This window comes from Pelodiscus sinensis, chromosome 25 (assembly GCF_049634645.1).
Source record: "Pelodiscus sinensis isolate JC-2024 chromosome 25, ASM4963464v1, whole genome shotgun sequence".
Lineage (NCBI taxonomy): Eukaryota > Metazoa > Chordata > Testudines > Trionychidae > Pelodiscus > Pelodiscus sinensis.
The window spans coordinates 695,052-720,388 of record NC_134735.1 but is presented as its reverse complement, the minus strand read 5'-3'; the positions used below and the strand labels follow the sequence as shown (position 1 = coordinate 720,388).

Sequence of the window (25,337 nt, the reverse complement as noted above, 5' to 3'; positions counted from 1 at the left end):
TTTGTGGTCTGTATTAAAACAGAGCTGCTGCTCCAATAAAAGGCTTCCCAGCTCCCACTGTCGGCCCCACAGACCCTGTGCAACAAACCCGGCGTCCCGTGCGATCGCGAGTGCAAGGCTTCCGTGCAGCGAGGGGCCCGTTCACTGTGCGTGCTGCTCACCTGACGCCGGCGGGGCAAACGCCACCTGGCAGCAGCAGTGTCAATCCCCACGTGCTACCGGGAACTTTGTTACCCCCCCCCATCTCATGGCTTTGCCTTCACCGCCCGGCCGAGCTGGGGGACTGTCGGGAACCAGAGGATTCACGCCCCCGCTCGTTTTTCCCCTGCCTGTCTCCGCTGGTTCCACGGTGCGTGGTCTCACCAGCCCCGCGCAGCGCCTCTCCCACCGCGGCAGCTCACAGGGTTAACAGCAAGCAAGGTCAAAGTTAAGAATCTGATCCAGGCCAAATCCAACGTGAACTGGACGGGGAGGAACTCACACACCCGCTCGGCAGGATGGGCACCAGGCTCGTGAGAACTCAGCTCATTCCCCCAGAGCAGGGGCTGCCGGCCTGGGCAGATGCCTGGGTTTGCTCACCGTTCGCTGTGTCTGGGACAGCCGCCCGCTCAGAGCGCCCTCTGCAGGTTCCTTTGGCACCCTTGTCTAGTGGTCCCCCCTCCACCAGCTGCTTACGGCACCAGAGAGCAAACTGCACTTTTGCTGCCCAGACAGACTGGAGCGGTTCGGTACCAAGCAAGCCAGTCTCTGAAGCTGGAGAAAGATGCAACTTTTTGTTTCCATATTTTCTTCTTTGGAAGTCGGTCTCTTTTGCTTTTGAGTCAACTTCAGATACCAAGAGGCAAATTAGCTCTAAATTTAACTCCAGGTTCGCTGTTAACTCCAGGTGCCCCAGAGAGGGTGGACCGAAGACAATGATCAAGCGATTTGTCTCCTGCCATCCTCTGTTTGTCAGAGGCTGGAGAGGGATGGCAGGAGACAAATCGCTTGATCTTTGTCTTCGGTCCACCCTCTCTGGGGCACCTGGTGCTGGCCACTGTCGGCAGACAGGATACTGGGCTAGATGGACCTTTGGTCTGACCCAGTAGGGCCGTTCTTATGTTCTTATGCTGTTCAGTGAAGGGCGTCTGTGGTGCAGGATCAGGATATCCTGTGCTTTCAGAATTCCAGATTTCTAGTTGGATCGCAGTTAGAGGCCCTTGTCCTGCAGGCACAGTCAACAAAAGAGAAAAGCCCCTTTCTTTGTGATCTAGGAATAGAGCAACTCCTTTCACTTAGCAAACAGCTGGATGGAGCTAGTCCCAAGATTTCACATGAACCTACAAAAACACCTTCATCATTCAGGGTACACTGTAGAGTGACCAGGCACATGATATATCACACTTCCATGCCACCCACCAGCTGAGATTCTCATAGCACTTTGCAAACAATTCTTATATCCATTTTATAGAGGAAGGTTAAGTGACTAACCCACACAGCTAGTCAGTAGTCCTGGTCATTACTTCTGGGCTCTAACCACTAGACCACAATTCTTCCTAATGCTCCATCTACAGTAGAACCTCGGTGTTATACCAGTTACGAACTAATCCATCAATCCCACACCTCATTTAGAACAGGAAGTATGCAATCAGACACCAACAGAGACAGAAAGAAATGGGAGAACAAATACAATCCAGTACTGTGTAACACACAAATTACTAACAACAAAGGGAAAGTTTTTTTAAAAATCAACAAGGTAAGGAAACTTTCTGTGCTTGTTCCATTTAAACGAAGTTTTATAAAAGCAGCATTTTTATTTTGCATAGTAAAGTTTCAAAGCTGCATCAGGTCATTGTTCAGTTGTGAATGTTTAAAAGAACAGCCAGAGCCGATAGTTCAGAGTTATGAATCACGGCCATTTCCAAGGTGTTCATAACTCGGGGGAGGGGCGCGGAGGAGGGAGGCTTCCTACTATATTACAGGGTTCAGAAAAGGGCAACTAAAATGATGAGGGGTTTGGAACGGGTCCCATATGAGGAGAGGTTAAAGCGACTGGGACTTTTCAGTTTAGAAAAGAGGAGACTGAGGGGGGATATGATAGAGGTCTATAAAATCATGAGTGGTGTGGAGAGGGCTGTGACGGCACGTTGGGGTCCCCCATCTCCTGCACCCCGAAATGGCACAAACAGACTCCACCAGCCAGTAGAATGGAGGTAGTTTAATGCTTCTCCAGGACACAGCACAGCACAGATGTAATCTGGTTACAGGAACTGGGGCTAAGAGGCCTCAGTGCCCCCCTTGAGATGGGGGGATCCCAGCCCCCTCCCCAGCTCCTTCTCCCCTGCTTTCCAGACAGGAACTAACTCCTTCTCCTCTTCCAGCCCTGCCCCCAGCCAGGGCAGCATTCCACCTTCCTTTGTTCCTCTCCATGGGGGGTGACTGGTCAGACAGGTTGAGCCCTTCTTTGCATAATGACTCATGGCCTGTCCTTCTGGGCCGCGGTACCCACGGCAGCCAGTGGGGGTTACCCCAGAGCCAGCAGCATAGAAAACAGCCAGGTACCCCCACTACGTCACAAGGGCCGATAAAGAAAAGTTATTTATTAGTTCCCTAAACAGAAGAACTAGAGGACACCAAATGAAATTAAGGGGTAGCAGGTTTAAAACTAATAAAAGAAAGTTCTTCTTCACACAGCGTGTAGTCAACCTGTGGAACTCCTCGCCAGAGGAGGCTGTGAAGGCTAGGACTATAACAGAGTTTAAAAAGAAGCTAGATAATTTCATGGAGGTTAGGTCCATAAAAGGCTATTAGCCAGGGGATAAAATGGTGTCCTTGGCCTCTGTTTGTCAGAGGCTGGAGAGGGATGGCAGGAGACAAATCGCTTGATCATTGTCTTCGGTCCACCCTCTCCGGGGCACCTGGTGCTGGCCACTGTCGGCAGACAGGATACTGGGCTAGATGGACCTTTGGTCTGACCCAGTACAGCCGTTCTTATGTTCTTATGTTATGTTCTTATGTTCTGCATTCATGTAATTTTCTTAAAAAATAGAACGGAGGTTTTCTGCGAAGTGACTTCCTGGAGCACTCAGAGTATCAGTTACCTTGAAAATTCTACAAATCACGTTCTCATCATGTTCCCAGCAATAATGAAATTAACACTCACCCTAGAGCAATACATTAGGCTAGCATATGCCAAGCCTTTTGTCTTACCCTGCAGGGAGTACTAATCTGCCAGCTCAGAACACAAGGCTCCTGCACAAAACTCAATCGACTTTAAGGAAACACCTTCAGATCAGCTCGCCACAGCACAATAAAGCTTTCACCTGCAGAGGTGAATAAGGAAATTTATAGCGAGAGATTTTTTTCTTGCAAGGAGACATTCCAAACTCTCCCCCTCCCCCAGGAAGGTAATTGGCTAGCTCTGTTTCAAATGTTATGCCTTAATGATTTTTAAATTAAAGAAACAAATAGCTGCTAATGGGATAGCTTGGTGGCAAAAGATAACCTTGCATTGGTATCATATTTCCTTCCTGTCTATGGCTGTATAGAACAACCTCCATCTATACTCTATAGCAGTGGTCCCCAACATGGTGCCCGCCGGGGCATTTATGTGCACCCGCTGAAACATCTGGGCTGGCCCCTACCCCCGGCGCACGGCACATGCGTGGCCTCACCCCCAGAAGCACGGCGCGTGAGCAGCTCCGCCCCCGGACGCCTGGCACGTGAGTGGCCCTGCCCCTGGGCGCCCGTGAGCCATGAAAGGTTGGGGACCACTGCATAGCAATACAAGGAGTCTAAATTCTGCTCACACAGGTGTGACTCCAAAGTAACACAAATGAAAGAGAAACTGCTGAGCTCCAGTTCCTCTTCAAGTCTGACACCAACTCAGGATTAAACAAAGACCATGAATGGCTGGCTAACTACAAAAGCAGCTTCTCGTCTCTTGGTATTCACACCTCCAGATCAGTACTAGAGGTGGGCCTCTTCCTCCCTGATTGGATCCACCTCGTCATCTCCAGCCTGATTCTAGCCTGTATATTTATACCTGCCTCTGGAAATTTCCACTACACGCATCTGACGAAGTGGGTCTGTGCCCACGAAAGCTTATGCTCTAACACTTCGGTTAGTCTATAAGGTGCCACCGGACTCCACCGCTTTTGCAGATTCAGACTAACACGGCTGCCCCTCTGATACTTAACAAATGAAATGATTGTCTATTTGCTGCCATATAAATGGCAGCAGAATGCGGAGCAGAAAAGCTAATTCTGGGACAGCTTTATGAAACCTCTGTAACCTTGGGTACCAGTGTACAGCACTAACAATGTATGAACTATGGAAAAACCTACCAGTGGAAACTTCTCTGGGCCTCTACCCTAAACAGACTCTTACACGCACTTCACTTTACACCCGTGAGTAACCCACCTGGAATTGCTGGGGCTGCAGAGTGGAGAGAAAATGGGGGGGGGACCCTCACATTTTATAACAGAAAAGAAGAGGGGGGAGTACCTGTCCGTTGTTGGGCCGGTGCCAATCAGGCTGGCCGAGTGGGCTCCAGGGGTCTCCTACCAAGCCTTTGATGTCAGCTGGGTGTTGAATGCAAGGAAGGCAGGTTTTGTATTTGCAGCTAGAGGCCAAGGGGCGGCCATGTCCCTCTGTTTCAAGCAAGAACGAGGAGCCCTGTGGCACCTGAACAGCTAACAAGTGTGTTTGGGCATCAGCTTTCGTGGGCAGGAACCCACCTGGCCCGATACCTGGGATGGAAACGTTGGCTTGGCAGGCAGCGACAAACCTGCCAAGATGGGAGTTACTACGGAGGACAGGGTGGGGCTAAGGGGGGACCCACTCAATGGGGGGGGCTGTGGCCCGTTCCCAGCGGTAGGTGAGAAGGTGCGAATGCCAGAAGAGGGGCACAGCAAGTCTACGGCGACAGCACTGGGCCAGGGCCATTCAGGGCTGTGGCCCCGGGACTCTGGGGGCCCCCGGGACTCTGGGGGCCCCCGGGACTCTGGGGGACTCTGGGGGCCCCCCCGTGCTGCGCACCTCTCGTGTCCAGCGCAAACCTGCGGGGCGCGTCGGCCGCGCTGCAAAGACCCTGGGAAGGCCCCGGGGGGGGGGGGGGTCGCTGCCTTGGGGCCCGTCTAGAATAGCTGATAACCCCTCTCAGTCCCCCAGCCACTGCCCGGCCGCTGCGGAGCCTCTTGGTAACCCCCCCCCCGGAGGGGAGTTTGGGGCCGGCGCCCCCCATCCCTGCCCGACAACACGGAACCTTCCTCCCCAGCGCAGGACTCGCAGCCCGGCCGGGAACGTCCCCCCCCCCCGACTGCCCGGCTTGATGGGGGGGGGGGGGGCGCCTCCTTCCGGAGCCAGGACAGAACCGGCCGGTGCCCCCGAGACAGGCGGGGGGGGGGGAGCCTCTTTTTCTGCCCCCGGGGCCGGGCTTCGCTTCGGCTGCAGCGTCTGTCGCGGGGCCGGTCCCGGGACCCCCCGCAGCCCGGGGGGGGGGCGGTGCCCGCGTTTGCAGCCCGGGGGGGGGGGCGGGGCCCGCGTTTGCAGCCCGGGGGGGGGGCTCTGCCGGGGCCCGGGGCGCGCTCACCTGCCCTGCTCCGTCCCCGGCCGCTCGCAGCCCCGCCGCGCCCCGCTCCCGCTGCGGCCTCCCGGGGCAGCCCGGCCCCGCCCCCGCGCCAGGTGACCCGCCCGCCCCGTCCCGCTGCCCCGCGCCAGGTGGGGGGAGCCCCGCCGGGGGTGAACAGCCCCGGACTTGCCCCCCCCCCCGCGGTTTGATTGTAAAGGGGGGGCCGGGACCCCCCGCAAGTCTGTCCCCTCCCGCTCTGGGCCTGTCCACACGGCGCGGCCCCGCCCCTCGGGCCAGCTGGCTCGGGGTGTCCGAGCCCAGGGGCAGGGGACGGCTCCTGCCTGCGGACACAGCCCTGGCTCCAGGTCCCGCAGCCCCCCGCCCTGCTCTGCCCCGGAGGAGCGGGATGTCACACTGACCCCGTGGGTGGCTGCAGCCAGCATCAGACTGACCCGTGTACCGGGCCCTGCTCTCAGAGCTGCACCGGTCCGGGATCGCCCCTCACTTTTCCTTTGCTGCCTGCCTTGTGGGTAGAGCCCAGCCAAGGGCCGATTTTCCCAGACCGTGGTCAAACCAAAACCTTCAGAGCACACAACAAATCGCCGTGTTTGGTTTTCAGCTCCAAGCGAGCCATGTTCATAAACAAAACAAGCGGGAAATGCTTTGTCTCCAAAACCTTCATAATGGGACTTGACTTTTTTCTGAACATTTCCCCTTGTTTCCAGCCAAAACTATGGACCAAAGTCACACAGAGTGAAGTGGTTGGCTCAACACTGCTGCTTTAAGCCAAAGTAAACTAGTGGCTGATTTTTCTTCACTCAGCTCTGTTTCCAAGCCCAGATGTTCCATGTTTTCTTGGCACATGGGACTAGACATTTTCTTTTCTCTTCTCTCTCTTTTGTTCTGAATTGTAAGTTGAGATTCTCGTGAGATCACAACTGCCAGGAGCTGGGACGTTAGGAGCAGGTTGGAGAAATGTCTCTCAGGGATGGTCTAGACAGCGCTGGGTCCTGCCCTACGGGCAGGGGACTGGACTCGATGACTCTCGAGGTCCCTTACAGTCCTAGTGTTCTATGAAAGACACCAAGGATCATGTTCCTCGTGCTAAACTGGCAAGAGCTGGCAGTGCAATGGATGACCGGCCCTCCTGCTCTGCCCACGTGCCCAAGGCGAATATCCGACTTTGCTCAGTACGTCCCCTACTCCGCAGTCCGACTGGCTCGAATGGGACCTGTGTTGTGTGGCACCAGGGCTCTGCACAAACACCAAGGCCCAAGCACACAGATCCAGCTACGTGATCAGAGCCTGTATTTCCGCATGGTACCGAGCTGGATCTACCTCCCTGCAAGAACACCCCAAGAAGCCAGGGGCAGAGTGGCAGATGGTCAAATGTGTCAAGTGCCCTTTCCACCCCAGCCCAGCCCAAAATGAAGACGTTCACAACGGAGGAAGGCACGAGAGGTGCACGTTCTGGCTGGGTTCACCTAATCACCCCAAATGCCGGTGGTGAGCAGGCAGCAGCCGCCAAGGGGTTACACACACACGGGCCTTGTCTCCCCCCAGACCCGAGTTCAGACGCTGTGGGGGAAAGATTTGGTAGATGATTAAATCGTCGTTATTTGGGGGAGGAGGCTGCAGCAGCAACATGCTCAGAGTTTCCCACGGCATGTGGGCCTGGACTCAGGATCCGACCTTCTCTCCCTGGCTCTGTTATTCATCTTGGCAAGTCACGTAATCTCCTGGTTAAAGGTTCCGTTCAGCCATCCGCAGCGTGGCTGTAAATGTCCATACTCTGGAGCGTGGGAGGGTTTTGTAAGGGAATGGTTATAAAGTACCAGCAAGAGAGAACATGCACTAGGGGTTTGCACTTGGTTTGGAGACAGTAGTTCACTCACTTCTCTTGCCCCTCTCTTGACACGAGCACCAGGGGACATCTGACGAAATTACCAAATCTACCCATTACATATCCCAGCAAGAGGGACGTGTCGGTAGTTGGGGAGCGTTTATTCGATAGCGAAACAAAACACCTTTTCCTGCCAAACGCTCTCCGCACACCGTTCCAATGTGATTTACCATCAGCCCTGGATAGACAGACATGCTGAGTCAGTGAACTATGTGCTGTCAGAGATCCCACTGGGTTTGCAGAAAATCAATAGAAGTGATGTGTCATGGGTGTGGTGTAATGACGCCCGTTGCAATGTGCGATACCCTGTTCAATAGAGATCTGGTGACTGTGCTGCTGAACAGTGTCTCGCTAAACACAAGCTCACAGTGAGGAAAATAGGTACCTTTAAAGCAGCTAAAAAGAAATAGCTTTTCAATCTACACCTAATTAACCCAAAGAACTCTCTGCAACGAGAGACCGAAGTCAGAACAGGATCAGAAGCAGAGCTAGCACCTGAAGAAATCCAACCAAGTTTTCTATGGATCAAACCTTCGCTGCAAGGCAGGAGTCACTCTCTAGCGCAGCGGTGGGCAACCTGCGGCCGAGGGGCCAAGTGCCGGCGTTCTATGCTTGGTTCTATGTGTGGCCCCTAGCATGCCCTCCTCTGACACAGCTGGAGCTGGCCATGTCAGAGACCAGGCACTGGGCTAGAGAGCTCACTAGGTAGGAGCCGTGAAGCCCTTCCTATCTCCAGCCTCCATCACACACACACAACCATTGGGCTACGGTGGGTGCGCAGGACAGGATCAGGTCACCCCGCGACATGACACTCTCTCACTTCTGTCTGTGCTTTTTGAGCTAGATTGTTCTGGAGGCAAATCTGAGGGTGGATTGAACCTGTGTTGCCACCAATGTTGCTATCCACATGAGGACAATGGCTGGGAAGGGGATTTCAGTCCAGCTTGGACGGGATGGGTGCCAGCTCGGAAAGTTCAGGATCCAGATCCATGTGTTTAGGTTCAGACCCATCTTTGCTCCTGCTACTCCACCATGAGCCATTCTCTGCTGACCAGGCTTCTCTGCAGTGGGGCGCAAGCAAATTTGGGGCTCCCAGCAAAGATCGACCTTGTGCAGCTAAATGTAACCTAACCTCCTAGTGCAGCCCAGGCCTTAGGAAAGATCAGTCGCCAATGCCTATCTCCCCCAGACCTGGTGCATGCAGTTCTGCAGAGTTAGGGGAACAGCAGCAGGAAATCTCTGCTACAGTCCAAGCAGGAGGCCATCTCAGTTACGATCCCACAGTGCTCAGAGCATGGAAGGGGCACGGCTCGCCTCACTACCTGGCCCTGCACGGAGGGAAAAAATTAGAGGGAACACTGGTGATGGTTGGGTCCCAGAGGCAGGGGTGTGCTTGGCATGGTGCAACTGCGGTTTACAAAGTCACCTCTTTTCCCAGTCTGGCAAGGGAGTTACTGTAAGTATCCGGCTTTATTCAGATTTAGTGCTGAGTAGGAAGCTCACTGTAACACTTTATCAAATGTAACCGGGGAACAAAACATGGAAGGTTTTACACTGGAGACAAAGGATTCCAGAGGGAATTGGAACTTCAAAACAGTCGTTTGCCACTTTTTTTTTTTTGGCAGAAGTTTAAAGATTCACCGTTGAAACATCCCATCTACTATATATTTTAGAGCACTTGCCCGTTTGATCAAGAACTCCTCCAAAACGGTAAGAGCGAGGACCGTCAAATTCACTATACAGCTGCTTAAAGCAATGTAAGGATTTGGTTGTACCAGAAAAATGGGATGCCTGGAATGGGGTTGCTGCCCATAAACCCAAACAGAAAAGAGACAATCACCAAAGCAAGGACACTCATCAAAATTGACATAACTGAGTGAAGGTTAAAAAAGATTGAACCAAGATGAGCCAGAAAAATAGGATGAACCTGGAACAGGATTGTCTCCACTTTCAACACTGCAAGTGTCGTTTTAACACGAGTCGGACCAGGTGTTAAAACCCTAAAATACAAATGGCCTTGAAGGGCCAAAATCCCAGTAATATGTATGCAAGCTCTTGACCACAGTTTCTGTTAAGAATCTTTCACATATGCCCAAACTTCATGGGCCTGGCCTGAGGCCTAGCTAACAATGAACAAAACATGGCTATCAGGGGAACAGAGATAAGCAAAGATGGGCCTTGTTTGTACCCTTGTTAGGGTTTTAACGAGTGCTGTGATGTGCCCAGTGTGGGTACTCCGGGCACTCCAAGCCAGGACTGCTTTGCAAGCGGGGCACCCCTGAGAACTGTCTGTCCGGGGTGGGGGTCGGGACCCTTTAAGCACAGCCCTCGGCTAGCCTGAGACAGCAGCTCCATGCTCTAAGTCCTCCTCTGATGCCCTGCCAGCACTGATTCCGGCCATCCTTAACCCTGCTTCAGGGTCCACTTAATGTGGACATGCTAGTTCGAATTAGCAAAACACTAATTCGAACTAGTTTTTTAGTCTGGATCCGTTAGTTCGAATTAGCTTAGTTCGAATTAGCGCTGTAGTGTAGACGTACCCATAGAGCCTAACGGCAAAGTGCCACTCTGCCAGTGCTGTGTGTAATAAACCCTTGTGTTTGACTCTACACCCTGTCAAACTTCGGTTCCTTCAGGCCTCACTTCCACTAAGATTAAAACACACGTTAAAAGATGCATTTTTAACCTGGGATGACCTGGGCTACTGAACACAGATTATTGTTTAAAAAAGGAAAAGCCCCTTCACGTCCATCTGCAATATGGAGACGGCAACCCTGGCCTGCCTCACAGGGCTGCTAGTGAACAGGCTCGACGTCCGCAGAGCACTGAGAGATTCTTAGATGAATGTGCTGAGTAATGTGAACACTCGGAAACAAACCTGGACTAGCGCCCTCGGTGCAGCTACATTCCAGCGGCGTACGGACACCGGTCTACACAGCGAGGTACGGAGCATAATGCAGCAGAGAGCCTGAGAGCTAGTGGGCATCCCCTGCACGCTCAGGACATCCCTGCAGGGTCTCCCCCACCTTCACTGCTGTAACTAGCTCTGTAGCCTCTCTCCCTGCTGTGTCCCCTGCCACAGCTGTTGCCACTGCAATGACAGGCACCAGCAGCAGAGATTTGTTGTAGTCTTTTCCTACTGCCACAGCCTTTCACTCAGCGTGCGATGAGCATGGACACAGCTGGCCTTTCACTCAGCGTGTGATAGGAGTGGACACAGCCGGCCTTTCACTCAGTGTGCGATGAGCATGGACACAGCTGGCCTTTCACTCAGCGGCCGATAGGAGTGGACACAGCCGGCCTTTCACTCAGCGTGCGATAGGAGTGGACACAGCCGGCCTTTCACTCAGCGTGCGATAGGAGTGGACACAGCCGGCCTTTCACTCAGCGTGCGATAGGAGTGGACACAGCCGGCCTTTCACTCAGCGTGCGATAGGAGTGGACACAGCCGGCCTTTCACTCAGCGTGCGATAGGAGTGGACACAGCCGGATTTTCACTCAGCGTGCGATAGGAGTGGACACAGCCGGCCTTTCACTCAGCGTGCGATAGGAGTGGACACAGCCGGCCTTTCACTCAGCGTGCGATAGGAGTGGACACAGCCGGCCTTTCACTCAGCGTGCGATAGGAGTGGACACAGCCGGATTTTCACTCAGCGTGCGATAGGAGTGGACACAGCCGGCCTTTCACTCAGCGTGCGATAGGAGTGGACACAGCCGGCCTTTCACTCAGCGTGCGATAGGAGTGGACACAGCCGGCCTTTCACTCAGCGTGCGATAGGAGTGGACACAGCCGGCCTTTCACTCAGCGTGCGATAGGAGTGAACACAGCCGGCCTTTCACTCAGCGTGCGATAGGAGTGGACACAGCCGGCCTTTCACTCAGCGTGCGATAGGAGTGGACACAGCCGGCCTTTCACTCAGCGTGCGATAGGAGTGGACACAGCCGGCCTTTCACTCAGCGTGCGATAGGCGTGGACACAGCCGGCCTTTCACTCAGCGTGCGATAGGAGTGGACACAGCCGGCCTTTCACTCAGCGTGCGATAGGAGTGGACACAGCCGGACTTTCACTCAGCGTGCGATAGGAGTGGACACAGCCGGCCTTTCACTCAGCGTGCGATAGGAGTGGACACAGCCGGCCTTTCACTGCGTTCAGCTATTCATAACCTATGCACTGCCATACATGTCGACAAAACCTCAGACTAATGCTCTGCCATTAGCTAATTGCAAAGCAGCCTACAGCACAGGAGAGGAAGGAAAACCATTTGGTCCTGCTGGAACAGAGCAGGTGAGTAGCTGTTTAAGAGTCCAACCCTATAAAGTCCTAGCGGCTCCTCAACTCCCTTGAATTCAATGTTCCTGCAAGCGTAGTTGCGGGTGCTCAGCTCCCCTCCAGTACTGGCCGGGAGAAGCGTAGAACAATATGCCGCAGGTGCTATGAAAACCCACGTAGGAGCAGAGTCACAGGCAGCGAGGTGTCCAGCTCTTGTCCAGATTAGCAAAGGCAAGTTTTTCTGCAAGTTCCCCAAAGGAGCGGGAGCTGTTTGCTTAGGTCCTTTCTACAACGACCTTCCTCCCCCTCCACACACAGGCGCACTAAACTCTCAAATGTATTTCTTTCAAAGTACTACCTGATCCCAGCAACAAAACCCAAATAAGCAGAAAAGAGTGAAAGACAACGTGTCTCCCCACCAGTGCACAGAGCCACTACCCCATTTAGAAGGTTTATGGAATAATTTATTCCCAGAGAAGGAAGGAATAAGTGGGAACATTTTATGCTTCAGGCCTTTTTGGAAGAGACTGCTCAGTGACAAGAAAGAAACTGAACACCAGCAGCAGCAACAGGCTTGTGAAGGCAGAATCCATGTTTAGAAGTTCTTAAAACAAACCGGCGCTTGGTGTTCCTTGAAGTCTCTCTTCCCAGGCCATATCCTTTGTTAACCTGGACAGACCTGGGTAAATATTTGTCAGTTATCTGTGAGGGAGACAATTCCTCGGGGGCATGGCTAGTTTTCTCACAGCACTGACATATGAAAAGACTGCACCCTTGGTGGTTCACTGCAGATCTACTCATTCCAAAAAACACCCATTTAAGTATGTTAGTATTGGCGTGAGTTGAGAGAGAAAATGAAGATCAAAAAGCAGGGGGCAGATTGGTACTCATTAATTAACTCTAGTTAATGTTTTGGTTCAGGACGTCTGCATTTCACTAAGCTACAAGGGAGGCAGCATGAGCTAGAGGCAATAGAATGGGACTAGAGGCAGAGACTTGAGTTCTGTTTCTCGCTCTGCTGCTGACCAGCTATGTGAACACGAATATGTCCCTTTCTTGCTTTGTGCATGTCACCCCTGGTCCATCAATGTTGATATTTTCAGAGGAGCCTGAATTTCCAGACACCCAACCCCCTTCAGTTCCTCTAACAAATGCATCTTCAGACTGTAAAATCTTTGGGGCCAGGATTTGTCTCCATCTGGTTATGCAGTAGCTAGCACAACAGGGCCCTTTGCAAAGCAAACCATGCTGACATTCACGTGGGCAAAAGGAATGCAATTTCTATAGAATTTAAAATAATAAACAAATTATTTCAATGTCCATTCACAACGGTTTACAGGCTTTTTCTGCTGGCTAATTTAATGCGGAAACGCTGCCTTACTTTCCAGTCTTTCCTTGACCCACTAAATAGTTAAATTAAGGCGGCAGCATGATCTAGTGGTTAGAACACATGGCAGTGCAAAATGGTTTCCAAAAGGGAATGGAATGCAGAATTCAGTCTCTCAGTACACTAACAGGGAGACATGTCTAGCTTGGTGTGTGTGGGAGGAGGGTGTGGGCTCAAATTCTGTTACAGGCTAATGTTACACTGCCCATTCTTCTCTGGAGCGATGTTGGTGCTGTGTTGATCCCAGGAGGGTGAAGCAGAATCTTTCACTGGGACAACTTCTGTTGGCAGAAGGAACAAACTTTTGCACTTGACAGAGCTCTTCCTCCTGCCTGGGGGAGATCAGGAACTCAGCATGTGCAAGCTAAAGACAAAATGGAATAGGCACAAGGCGTTTGCATTTATCTTGGACCACTTAAAATGAAGTGGGCAATGAATGCCTCTGCAGTTTTAGGACCAAGAAAGTTGTTAACTGCCCGCTTCATTTTAAGTGGTCTCCTATAACATACATAAACAACTTATGCTTAAACATTTTGTCCATCTTGTATTTAGCATGGACATTTGTACATTCCTTAGATCGGAGGAAGAGCTCTCGGAAGCTTAAAAGCTTGTCACTTCCTCCAACAGAAGTTGGTGCAATAAAAAATTGACCCACCCATGTTGCCTCTCACGTGGACAGTTCTAGTAGTAACCACCATATTTTCCCAACCCGCCCTCCTGTCTGTGGACGATTACATTTTCATAATGGTTCCATCACAATTTATAAGCTGTAAACAAGTGACATTCTCAACGTGCTTTGCGGAGTGTGTAGTAACGCCTAGCTTTTATACCGAAATGTTACCGGGAGGTCTCAAAGTGCTTTTTTTTTCAGTACCCACCCCATACGGAACCCAAACACTCCAGCGTCCTGGGGGTGTCTTTGGGGGAGATTTTCACGGACAATTTGTTATTTAACTGTACTATTGTAGCACTTCAGAGCCGACTGGAATCGGACCTGTGAATGAAGCACTGCACACTTGTTCAGTCACAAACCGCTTAATCTAAATGAGGTGCCACACTCCCAGTGAAAGTCAATGGGAGTTAGGAGCTTAGATGCCTTTTGTGCCTTTGAGAGGCTTTTAACTGGTCACCTGAAGAGCCACAACAATAAAACATGTAACTCGAACTTTGCCTGGAGACGGATTCTTACCAGGACATCCCTGCAGGACCCTCCCAGTCCCTGGTTCCTCCTTCAGCGTCTGGAGCTGCCTCTGCTTAGCCTATCCTGACGGGGCCTTAGGAACATCACCCTGTTACAATAGCTAACCTGACATTTTACATCCTGGTTCTCAGTCTCCATTGAGATCCTCCCAGTCCTGATCTCACCCTTCCACGCAGCCACAGGAGAGCTGTTCCTGTTCCATGATTTTAACAGTACACTCAAAAGTGAGGCTGTTCCTTGAGGATGCTCTCCTCCCGCCCCCACTAGTAACAGGGCAGCATTCTCCCAGGTGTAGGACCTACTGTTATTCAGACTGACTGTCTCCTCGTCCATTGCGCCAATCTTTCCAGCTCCCTTTGCAGTTCACTTCCATCCTTTATGGTAGTTACCGCTCCAGATTTTGATGTTGCCCACAAAGCTGATCATGGATGAATTTACACTAAGGCTAGGTCTACACTGGCATGATTTTCTGAAAATGCTTTGAACGAAACATTTTTCTGTTAAAAGCATTTCCGCAAAAGCACGTCTAGATTGGCAGGATGCTTTTCCGCAAAAGCACTTTTTGCGGAAAAGCGTCCGTGGCCAATCTAGACGCGGTTTTCCGCAAAAAAGCCCCGATCGCCATTTTCGCGATCGGGGCTTTTTTGCGGAAAACAGTACTGTGCTGTTTACATTGGCCCTTTTGCGCAAAAGTCTTTCGGAAAAAGACTTTTGCTCAAACAGGAGCAGCATAGTATTTCCGGAAAAGCACTGACAATCTTACATGAGATCGTCAGTGCTTTTCCAGAAATTCAAGCAGCCAGTGTAGACAGCTGGCAAGTTTTTCCGCAAAAGCAGATGATTTTGTGGAAAAACTTGCCAGTCTAGACACAGCCTAAGTGTCTGAAAAAGGCAGACACAAAACCAGGTCAGCAAAACGTGTCTGTTCTGAAGTTAGTTGGTGAGAAAAAGCTCTGGAAAGTAGTCTTGGACTGTCAAGACTAACTATTCTAATACAAGAATAATTTTTTATTAGGAATTATTCAACAATCCCAATGTGAACAATGAAGGTGAAGTGCACAATTTTAATTGCCATATGTCTGCAATTCATTTGGCTTTGCTTGCTGTGAACATAGTAAACATGAAACCTAGGTCACACCTGTCGACTTTGACAGACTCGTTTCCTGGCTGCACTCTCACATTATGTGATGAGGGGCCGCGCTGAGTTCATAGAACCTTAGGACTGGAAGAGCGGCGCGGAGTCCTGTGGCACCTTATAGACTAACAGAAGTGCTGGAGCATACGCTTTCGTGGGCAAAGACCCACTTCGTCAGATTGGGGCTTATGCTCCAACACTTCGGTTAGTCTCTAAGATGCCACAGGACTCCTCGCCGCTTTTGCAGATTCAGACTAACACAGCTGCCTCTCGGACACTAGCACTGGAAGGGACCTCGAGAGGTCATGGAGTCCAGCCCCCTGCCCTCACGGCAGGACCCAGCACCATTATCCCTTTACCTGGCAGACTAAATCTCTTTTTGCTCTTGCAGCAAAGACCAGCCTAGTGGGATTTATTTGGCACCTTTTCTTAGCCCGCAAATGGAAGTCGGCACTGGGGGCATGAGTGGAGGTGGTGGTGGGGATCAAAGTTTTTATTTTCTAGTTTTTTCTGCACTAACAGCAGCAAGATTCCTCATGCCCCAAACTGGCCCAGCATGGAGGAACGTGCTGGTTTAGCCCTCATGAGAAAGACTGCTCAGGGGAAAGGTTTGCTCAATTTTCCACACATTCTTATCCTTGACCCCAAACCAAAGTCGTTACAGATGCCTCCCAGCCTCGGTCCACAAGCTTGTGCCGGCAGGGCTCGCTGTTAGTGCTGCGTCAATGCCATTTGGATGTTAAGAGTGTAAGAATGGACGTAGTGGTCAGGCCAATGGTCCATCTAGCCCAGTATCAGTCTTCCAACCATGTTTCATTTATCAAATTGTTCTAAACCCTCCCTTAAAAGCACCTCCACCTGGAACAGTTTCTCAGATTTGTCACCCTAAAAGAATGGCTCAAGCTGCAAGACGTCACAGTTGGGGCTCAGAAGCCTGGGATAGGGGGAGAGAGAGTACAGCCCTGGGAGAGGGGCAATTTTGCAAACAGGCAGCTTGAAGGCATTTAGAGATTTATGGATCAAAACCAACATTTTAATTCTAACTCAGCAGCCAATGTGTAGACCCTGGTGCACTGGCTTTGAGTGCATGGCGGGCTACTTCACACAAGCTGCTTCTGCCTAGAATTTTCACCAGCCCCTCACAATCTTTTCCTCCTAGGGTTAAAAAATAGGACATTTCCCATCCAATATCTCCCTCCTCACAGACCTCATAGGACAACAGTTTCCATCCCCCTTAAGAACAAAGACAATAACTCCCAGTTCTCCGTTCTCCTTGGAGTATCTCACATGCACCAAATGAGGGATGGCACCCGGCACCCACCCACCCCAGTTCTGATGTTACATGCTTTGGCTAAAGGGCATGGGCTAGCACAAAGACCAGAGGAAAGCCCACTGGCATCTCCCCTATCGACACACCTTCCTACATGACACCATCATCCCACTCCCTCAGCACGCGCCTGTGCCAGAGACAATCAGACCTAATCCCCTTTGCCACTTTAACTCAGCTGCTCAGTTAATAACCTCTCTGTCCCCTGCAATCTGAGAGCTGTTCTCTCTAACAGCGAGATCCGTGCATGTTTATTTGAGACATTAAAGGGCATCTATCCAACTTCTAGGTGCCTCTCCCATATATTAAAAGTTGACTGTCTCCACACACCATTCCAAATCTAAAGGGCAGTACTGTATCATATTTATATGGCCCACGTAACGTAGCATCTGAGCCCCATGTGAGTTTGAATGGATTTATCCTCGACATCCCTGTGAGGTGCTCTGATCCCTCTTTTACAGACAAGTCTATGGAAGGCTAAGTGCCATGCTCACGGTCATGCATGACCATTCAGGGACATCAACCCAGGTCTTTCACATTATAACTTAGTGCACGAACCACTGGACCGTCCTTCCTCTCTCAACAGCTAAAGCAGAGGTCAGCCATTCCCATTTGAACAGTCCAGGAGAGGCACCTATTTGGAACCACAATACTGAAACAGTAACATCAACCCCAGGGTAGTATGGCATGGGGAATGTCGACATCACACAGGCACACGGTAGAAAGAAGTCTCCTTCAGTGAGTTTAAAAAACAAAAATAAACGAATTTTATTTCTTAGTTTTGAAAAACAAAAAACTTACTAGGAATCACAAACGTTTGAAAAAACCCCAAACCACACATTCTGCTTTGCCATCTTTACAGAACATTGTAGACTTCGTTGTCAGAGCAACATAGCATGGTCATATTTAGCCAGTGTATGTGGACCACAGCTTGGATTGTCACATCAAATACAATACGGAGTGCATCTTATTGTAGTTTGTTTTGAGAACACAGACACACCACTCATCAACATGTGGACAAAAATGGCAACGTACACCTAAAATATAGGACACACGAGGCAAAAACTGCATCTAGGAAAAGTTGACCGTACTTTCAATTCATGAAGAATGTTATTGAATTAAATGGTCACACACTGACATGAAAGTGATGGAAGATTTAGGCAAAGACCAACCAGTACAGAAATCACGAGTGCAAGAAAAACATATGTCTAGAGAACAAAGTTCATATGATCAACAGCTGGAATTTACTTCAATACTTCCTGGAACTATAGCACTTCACACAAAGCAGCAGCAAGAGAGTGAAGTAGGACAACAAAGATCAACTGTTCTAAACTGGTGTATTCTTCTTGCTTCTCAAATTAATCCTTTGTGTAATTTTTAGGTCTTAAAAGTAGTTGATTCATAAAAATTAATAGATCCAATCTCTTTGAAGTCTAGATCTGTTCAAAGTCAACATTTTAAACAGTGACAGACACAGAACCCTCCCATAAAAATGTCCATTACACAGAAGACATTACGAAGTCCAGGAGTTAGACAGGATATAGTGAGTTTCTTTGTAAAAGGATGCACATATTAGAAGTCATGCAAGTAGACTTTGTGATGACAACTGGCCGGCAGAATACATAAACAGTCACAAAAACCTTGTTTTTAGACACACAAAAGTGCTCTGATATACAAGTTTCCACACTTAAACCATTGCAATTTTCTTGTGTGTGAATATGTATATGAGTTGTTCCGTTCCCAATCTGAGAAAAGAATTCAGCACATGTAAAATGAACTGCTGCTGCCAGGGAACTGAGTGGTGAGAAAGTGAAACCCATTTTAGTGATTAAATAAAGCAAAATATGGGCTGAAGGAAAGACCGGGAAGGTGAAATGAAAACTTCTATTGGATAAAGGGGAAACTGACATTGTTTACTCAATCTTCCCTGTGCCTCAGCTCTTCCATCCGTAAAATGGGAATAATGTTACTTTCCTACCTCACCAGGGGTGTTAGAGGGATAACATTCATTACTGAGTGTAAGATGCTCAGAAACAATGAAGAAGAAAACCATAAATACCAAGGCAGAGGACAGATGGACACTGTGAAACCTCATATGGACTCATACTTCCTACCTTGTGGTTAGATGATTTAAAAAAAGCACCATTTTGGGTGAGCTTGCTAATTGTGTAGCCTCAGTCCAATGCAAATGGGAGAACAGGTTAGTAAATACTGTCTGTCTATTCCTTTTGCATTGCCTCTTACAAATCATATGCGGTCTGTTTTAATTCCAAAGAGTATTCACAAATGGAGTCCCTTGAGGGAGTGAGAAAGAGCCTTCATTCGTTAAATGATTTACACAGGTTGCAATAGTTACTATTATCTGAGCCAGGGGACATATGAATGATCCAAACTGGGAAAAACTACAGCTCTTCTCAGCTCTTCAGTGAACCTTTCGCACAGCACTGCAGCACCAGCAATTAGCTTCAGTGCTTTCTAGTATTGTTTTTGTAATAGTTTGGAAAACTCCTTACATTTACAATCTGATCATTCAGTAGATGGTCCAGATGCTCAGCTAATGCCATAGCTCCACTGTCCTCAACCAAGCTGTGCTGAGTCTCTCATCTACCTGGTGTTCTCCAACCACGGTTCATTCGGAGAGACATTGTTATCTCTGCAGCTAAGCAGTCAGTCTAGAGTAAGCCAATAGTCAACTGAGAAGAAGGACACTCTCCACATTTGCCTCACACCAGAGCCCGGGGGGCCCCCAACCTAGTACACTTTGTGTACTGCAGCCCTATGGTGAGATAGAGGGGAGGGAGTGGAGCACTAGTGTGGGCTCCCCAATGCTGGGGGGAGGGGGCACGACCCTTGGGAGCCAGATTCAGGAAGCCAGGGGCTGCATCGAGCCCCCAGGCCTTAGGTTCCCCACCCATACCCTAGACACTGACAAGTCATTCAATTTGAAAGCTTACAGATTTGCTATGATCCCTAGCTTCCAAAAATGACAAATTACATATTCCATGTAGGGCCAAGTTTGATACAATTCATGCAAAACAGTGAATGGCACTATATTATTTTTATTCCATGTCTTTTTGTACACCATGGACCTTTTATGCTGGAATGCAAGTCATACATTGCACACAAGCAACTTCACAATAGCATTACTGACCTGATGATTTGCCTTATAAGACGGAATTCCTTCCACTTCATAACAATATTTGCTAGGGGGTAAATAAACAACCAACAAAAACATAACATTACAGAAAATTCCAAACTGATTCTGGTATTTTAAAATGCACAAGCCCCTCCTGATAACACAGGTTTGCAACTGGAAGTGGGGAATAGAGAAAAAGAGAATCTAGACTTTGAATGGCTTGATAAGAATATAAGAATGCCATACTGGGTCAGACCAAAGGTCCATCTAGCTCAGTATCCTGTCTGACGACAGTGGCCAATGCCAGATGCCTCAGAGGAAGTGAACAGAACAGGTAATCATCGCGTGATCCTTCTCCTATCATCCATTTCCAGCCTCTGATAAACAGAGATTAGGGACACTATTCCTACCCATCCTGGTGAATAGCCATTGGTGGACCTAACCTCCATGAATTTATCTAGTTCTTTTTTGAATCCTGTTTAAGTCCTGGTCTTCACAACATCCTCTGGCAAGGAGTTCCACAGGTTGACTGTGCGCTGCATGAAGAAAAACTTGGTTTTGTTTTAAACCTGATACCTATTAATTTCACTTGGTGACCACCCCAGTTCTTATATTATAATAAAGAGTTACATTAATGTCGTGCTAATACACACAAAACACATAAAAGGAAAGATTATTCTTGTTTCTCCCCTTTATAGGCATACCATTCCTGTCTCCAAAATGAGGACCTGCCTGCAGGATCCCATTTTGCAACTTTAAGTTGATGGCAGGAAAGAATTAATAGTTCACACAATATTAAGGTCTACCATGCCTGTTTGAAGTTATTTCCATTAATGCATTCTCTTGCTGTCAATCAAGTCAAATGTTTTGAGAATTCAATAAACACTTTATACATAATTTAAAAAAACAGTATCATGATGTGGGTAAAGGCCAATATCAGAGAGATTTATGTACAGAATCAAATATGAATCTAAACAGCCTAGTTTGTTCCCAAAGAATTTTTAAACTATTTTTATAGAAAAAAATCTGTGTAGGCTAAAAAAGGTTGCTTATAAAATAGCATAAAACCATAGGAGCATGTGCCACTATACTGAGGCATATTTCCTCCTTCTAAAACACTTAACACAGAACTTCACAAAACCACAGATGTATGTTTCAAAAGGTGCTTCCTATTTCAAAAGTTGCAGATGTGCCATCAAAACATACAGGGTGCCATGAAAAATACCATGTTTTTAATCAGAATACTACGCAAGAGTGCAACCTTAATAAGAACAGAGTGGAGACGGATTTAACCATCCCAGCAACATACTGTCTTTAAAAAAAGGAAGCAAACTGTAAAAGTTTAGGAGCAAAAGTTAAAAACTAACCCTGGACCTCTCATCCCCTAACATCACAATCAGACTTTCTGGTACAGAGGAACATTACAGTATTGTCCGAGAGGGCTGGAGGCTTAACATTCTATAGCTGAAACCATGTTTCACTCAACATACTATAAATCCGTTTTATTTTAATCAATTGTCAAAGCGAACAATTGTACTTATCAGTGTAAGACCACCACCCAACAGCAGTATAAGAGCTTTTGGGGGCAAACTCCATCTGCCTCCAAGTGCTCTATGGTTTCCCCTCTTTGTTTTTTCTAATTGCAGTTCTGTCAACTACAACTTATTTAATTCAGCACATGTATTTGTGCCTCATGTCAAATCATAAAGGTACCTTTAAAATAAAAAGCATTTGGCATTTCTGAGAAAACTAACTGGAACACTTTCACAAATGGGCCAATTTGTGGCGGAATTTTAGTGCATACTGTATTACACTTACATTTAAAATATTACAAGCTTTCGTACCAGTACAAAAAAAATACCATATTTGACCCTTATATAATAAACTATTTTTGTAACCAATATTGTAGATGGTATCAATAAGATACTGTTTTAGCATTTGGTACATCACGCTTTACAATATTAAGAAAATGTAACATATCTTCAAATAAATAACCTCTCCTGTTTTGCCATTATTTTCAATCTGGTGGATTTGCTATATTTCAGGTGTGGGGTGTTAGTGCTTAAAAATTCAAGTGCTGTTTAGAATATTGGCACCTAAGAACTTGAACATGAGAGACAATTACAAGGTCTCCTGCTACCATATATAATGCAGCAAAGACGATATCAATACATGTATTAATTTAATATCCCCAAATAGATAGTTTATAGTGTCACAAGACTTAACAGTGCATGGTACCCCCTATTTCCAGTGCACAATCAAATGGTTTAGATTCATTTAGTATTGTCGAAGGAGGCTCTGGGCGCCTCGTCTGTAGAATTTTCTGTTTGGGATTTTTAATTTCATCCTCCTCCTCTGTTTCACTTTCACAAATGTGAACAACTACGCTAGGAGTAGACTCCGTTCCCGCATGAAGCTCGTATTTCTCTCCTATAGAGCACAACACAAAGAAAAAGCAAGTTAAGAAGTTTGACAATTAAAGTCAAAGTAATCAACCTGTAAAAGCATACTACAAGAAATAAAAATAATTCAGTGACTTTATTTCAAAACATGTTTCCATTATTATTCACAGTAAATGATGTACTAAAATTAAAAAAAAAACAAAAACCCAAGGAGTCCAGTGGCACCTTAAAGACTAACAGATTTATTTGGGCACAAGCTTTTGTGGGCAAAGACCCATGAAAGCTCATGCCCAAATAAATCTGTTAGACTTTAAGGTGCCACAAGACTCCTTGGTTTTGCAGACACAGACTAACACGGTTACCCCTCTGACAAAAATCTAAAGAGGCTATTAATTCCTTTTTATCTTTAGTTTAGTCCATTTTCATTCATGATTTGACTGGTGCTGCTTATGTGTTCTGAAATTACACTGCCACCATATTTAGTAAATTGTGCTCTCTGCATACTAAATACTTAGCGACATTTTGGAGGGAAAAATGGAAACAAATTTACATGCAACATTAAAGGGTTTATAGCTATTTCTTAATGGGCATACAAAACTGAAGCAGTATCATTTACAGTATGCAGTTCTACCACACCTTTCATCAGAGGATCTAAAAAGGGCTTTGCAAACATTAAGGTTCGTTTTCTCCACTCCCCAAAGTAAGTCATGTTATTACATTATGCATATTACAAATGAACAAATGGAGATAGCGGAAGGGAAAAGGATTTTTGACTGAAGTTACACTTCAAGTCAATAGCAAAGCACATAACTGGAGTTTCTGTTGTCAGGGAAAAGAAACAGCAAAATCCCCAGAAAGGTCAATTAAAAGGCTTGACAGTTAAATTTCATGGTGGCCATGTCTAAATATGGCACCGACTGGCACCCTAGAAAACAGCTACAGTAGATAACTAACTTACTAAATTGCTCTTCTCATTCAACTAAGTATACAATGAGATTTCAGTGGCAAAATTAAGTCAATATGTATCTCTAGCTGAAGAGCATCCAATCCAGCACATTGCTCAGCACTGATGCTCCCTCAATCAATTAAGAAATTGGCAGAAAAAGCATTGAACCATTTTGTCCCTACAAGTAGCCAGGCAGGAGTAACCAGGAGATCTGTGTCCACACTCCACTTTTTTCCTAGAGAGGTGAAGAAAGCTACTGAGCAGGCATTTCTAAAACTGACCAGCAACAAAAGCAAGAGAACATTTTTACCTGGACCCAATTTGGAAACAGCACAGAGTAAGTCATAGTTTATTCCAGGAGTTGCATCTTCACTCTGCTTCCACCCAACTGGTGGAGATGCAGGAGGCGATATCAGGAACTGTTTGACAGGCTCTGGGGGAAGGAGGTAGGACTTATCTCCTACTTCACTGGACACCTGGACCTGCAGAAACACCACCACCCAAACAGAATCACAGAAGTTAGACTAGAGAGGATCTAGTAGGGATAGAAGGAAGAGGTATTGCTCTCTTCCAATATAGGACTGCTCTTCACAACACTATTCTAGTGTTTTATTCAGCCTCACTTTAAACATCACAAGCAACAAAATTTGTAACATTTCCTCGGAAAAAACTATTCCGTATGAAGATTCCTCTCATTCCTCATAGCATTAGTAAAAATTTTGTGACCAAATATTTCCTGCCCCTCACCCCCAATTTCTTCCAACTGTTTCTAGTTATTTATTTTGTTAGATGCTGGCAGTGACCTTGGTACCATATAGAACACATGTTGAGGCAGTAATCCAACCAAATCTGTACACGGACCCAGTATCTTTGGAGAGGCGATTCTGGATTGCACTTAAGAAAAGGAGTGCATTTAGCTTGTGGACCAGGGAAGAGCTTTGTCACTCAAGAGTGACCCTTATGGCCAATTACAGAGCTGCATAATCTGCATGTGGAAAAAGAGTCCCTAGTGTGTAGATTCACTGAAGTGGAGAAAGGATGCATGTGTGTGTGGTCAGAATCCTGTCAGGAAGAGAGCCCATAAATACATACAGAATGGAGAGGAGATAAGGGTACATTTAGAGCATCTATATATTGCATCATACCTGTGCAAAATAGAGCTTCAGCTTTTTCCCACTAATGTCTGTCTCGTGCAATTCTATCCGTGCTCTTGCTGCTGCCTCTGGGTTGCTGAAATTTATCCTGACTCTTCTAAAGCTTTTGAACAACTGGAATGTAACTTGGTTATCATATATCGTGAAAAGTGCTTCAAATCTTTCCTAAAGGCGAAATAAAAAGATAAGTCAGCCACAAATTGAAGATTTTTATTTAGTGAAAATATACTTTTCTTTGACTTTTTCCACTCAGATTGAGTTGCTTCAACTACATTACTTCTTTAGAACCTGAATGTTCTTTAGTTCACTCATCCCCTTGTTTTTAAAAGTTTAGAATAGACCTGCTCAGTAACTGTATTAGACATCTCTTCTATTAGAAGCTTGTAAGAGAAAGTAACCAATCTAAAACTCCTGTCTATTCTATTTCCATTTTTAAAGTACAGTAATGTGGACACATGTAAACAAAGCCCTACAGATCTCAATGTATAGAGTGCCATCTAGTGACAGCTCAACAAAGAAATTTCCACTCTGATGTGCCTTTAACCTATGGGTCCTGAAAACACCATGAGATAGAGAATAGAAAAAATACCATAATGCAACTATATAAATCAGGGGTGGGCAATAATTTTTGATGGGGGCCACTCCAAAACTTTGGTAAGTGGTCAAGGAGTGCACTTTTCTGTGGAGGGGCTGTGGGGTGTGGGATGGAGGCTGGGTGAAGAAGGGAAGCTCAGGGTAGAGGACTGGGGTGCAGGAGCAGGAGTTTGGGTGAAGGAGGGAGTTGTGATCAGTGTTCTCTCTAAAGTGAGTGCTTGGGCAGCCACCCAGGAGATTTTAAAATGCCATCCACCCGATTAGCAGAACGCCCACCGCTGACAACAGCCGGCAGCAGGTGTTTCTACTGGCGGTGCACATCTGCACATGC

General features: G+C 47.6%; 2 protein-coding genes across 2 annotated transcripts in view; both read right to left on the bottom strand.

The window, feature by feature from the left end:
• Nucleotides 1–14,753, bottom strand: part of NCMAP (non-compact myelin associated protein) — a 37,649-nt gene extending 22,896 nt beyond the window's left edge. The window contains 1 exon segment of the mRNA XM_075908950.1: nucleotides 14,615–14,753. Coding sequence (XP_075765065.1) covers nucleotides 14,615–14,738 — 124 coding nt within the window. The 5' untranslated portion in view covers nucleotides 14,739–14,753.
• Nucleotides 14,754–17,513: 2,760 nt separating this feature from the next.
• RCAN3 (RCAN family member 3) overlaps nucleotides 17,514–25,337 on the bottom strand; it is a 33,578-nt gene continuing 25,754 nt past the window's right edge. The window contains exons 3-5 of the mRNA XM_075908948.1: nucleotides 24,404–24,577; nucleotides 23,569–23,740; nucleotides 17,514–22,340 (exon numbers count right to left, since the gene is read on the bottom strand). Of these exons, the coding sequence (XP_075765063.1) occupies nucleotides 22,132–22,340; nucleotides 23,569–23,740; nucleotides 24,404–24,577 (555 nt within the window). The 3' untranslated portion in view covers nucleotides 17,514–22,131. The remainder of the gene's footprint in view (nucleotides 22,341–23,568; nucleotides 23,741–24,403; nucleotides 24,578–25,337) is intronic.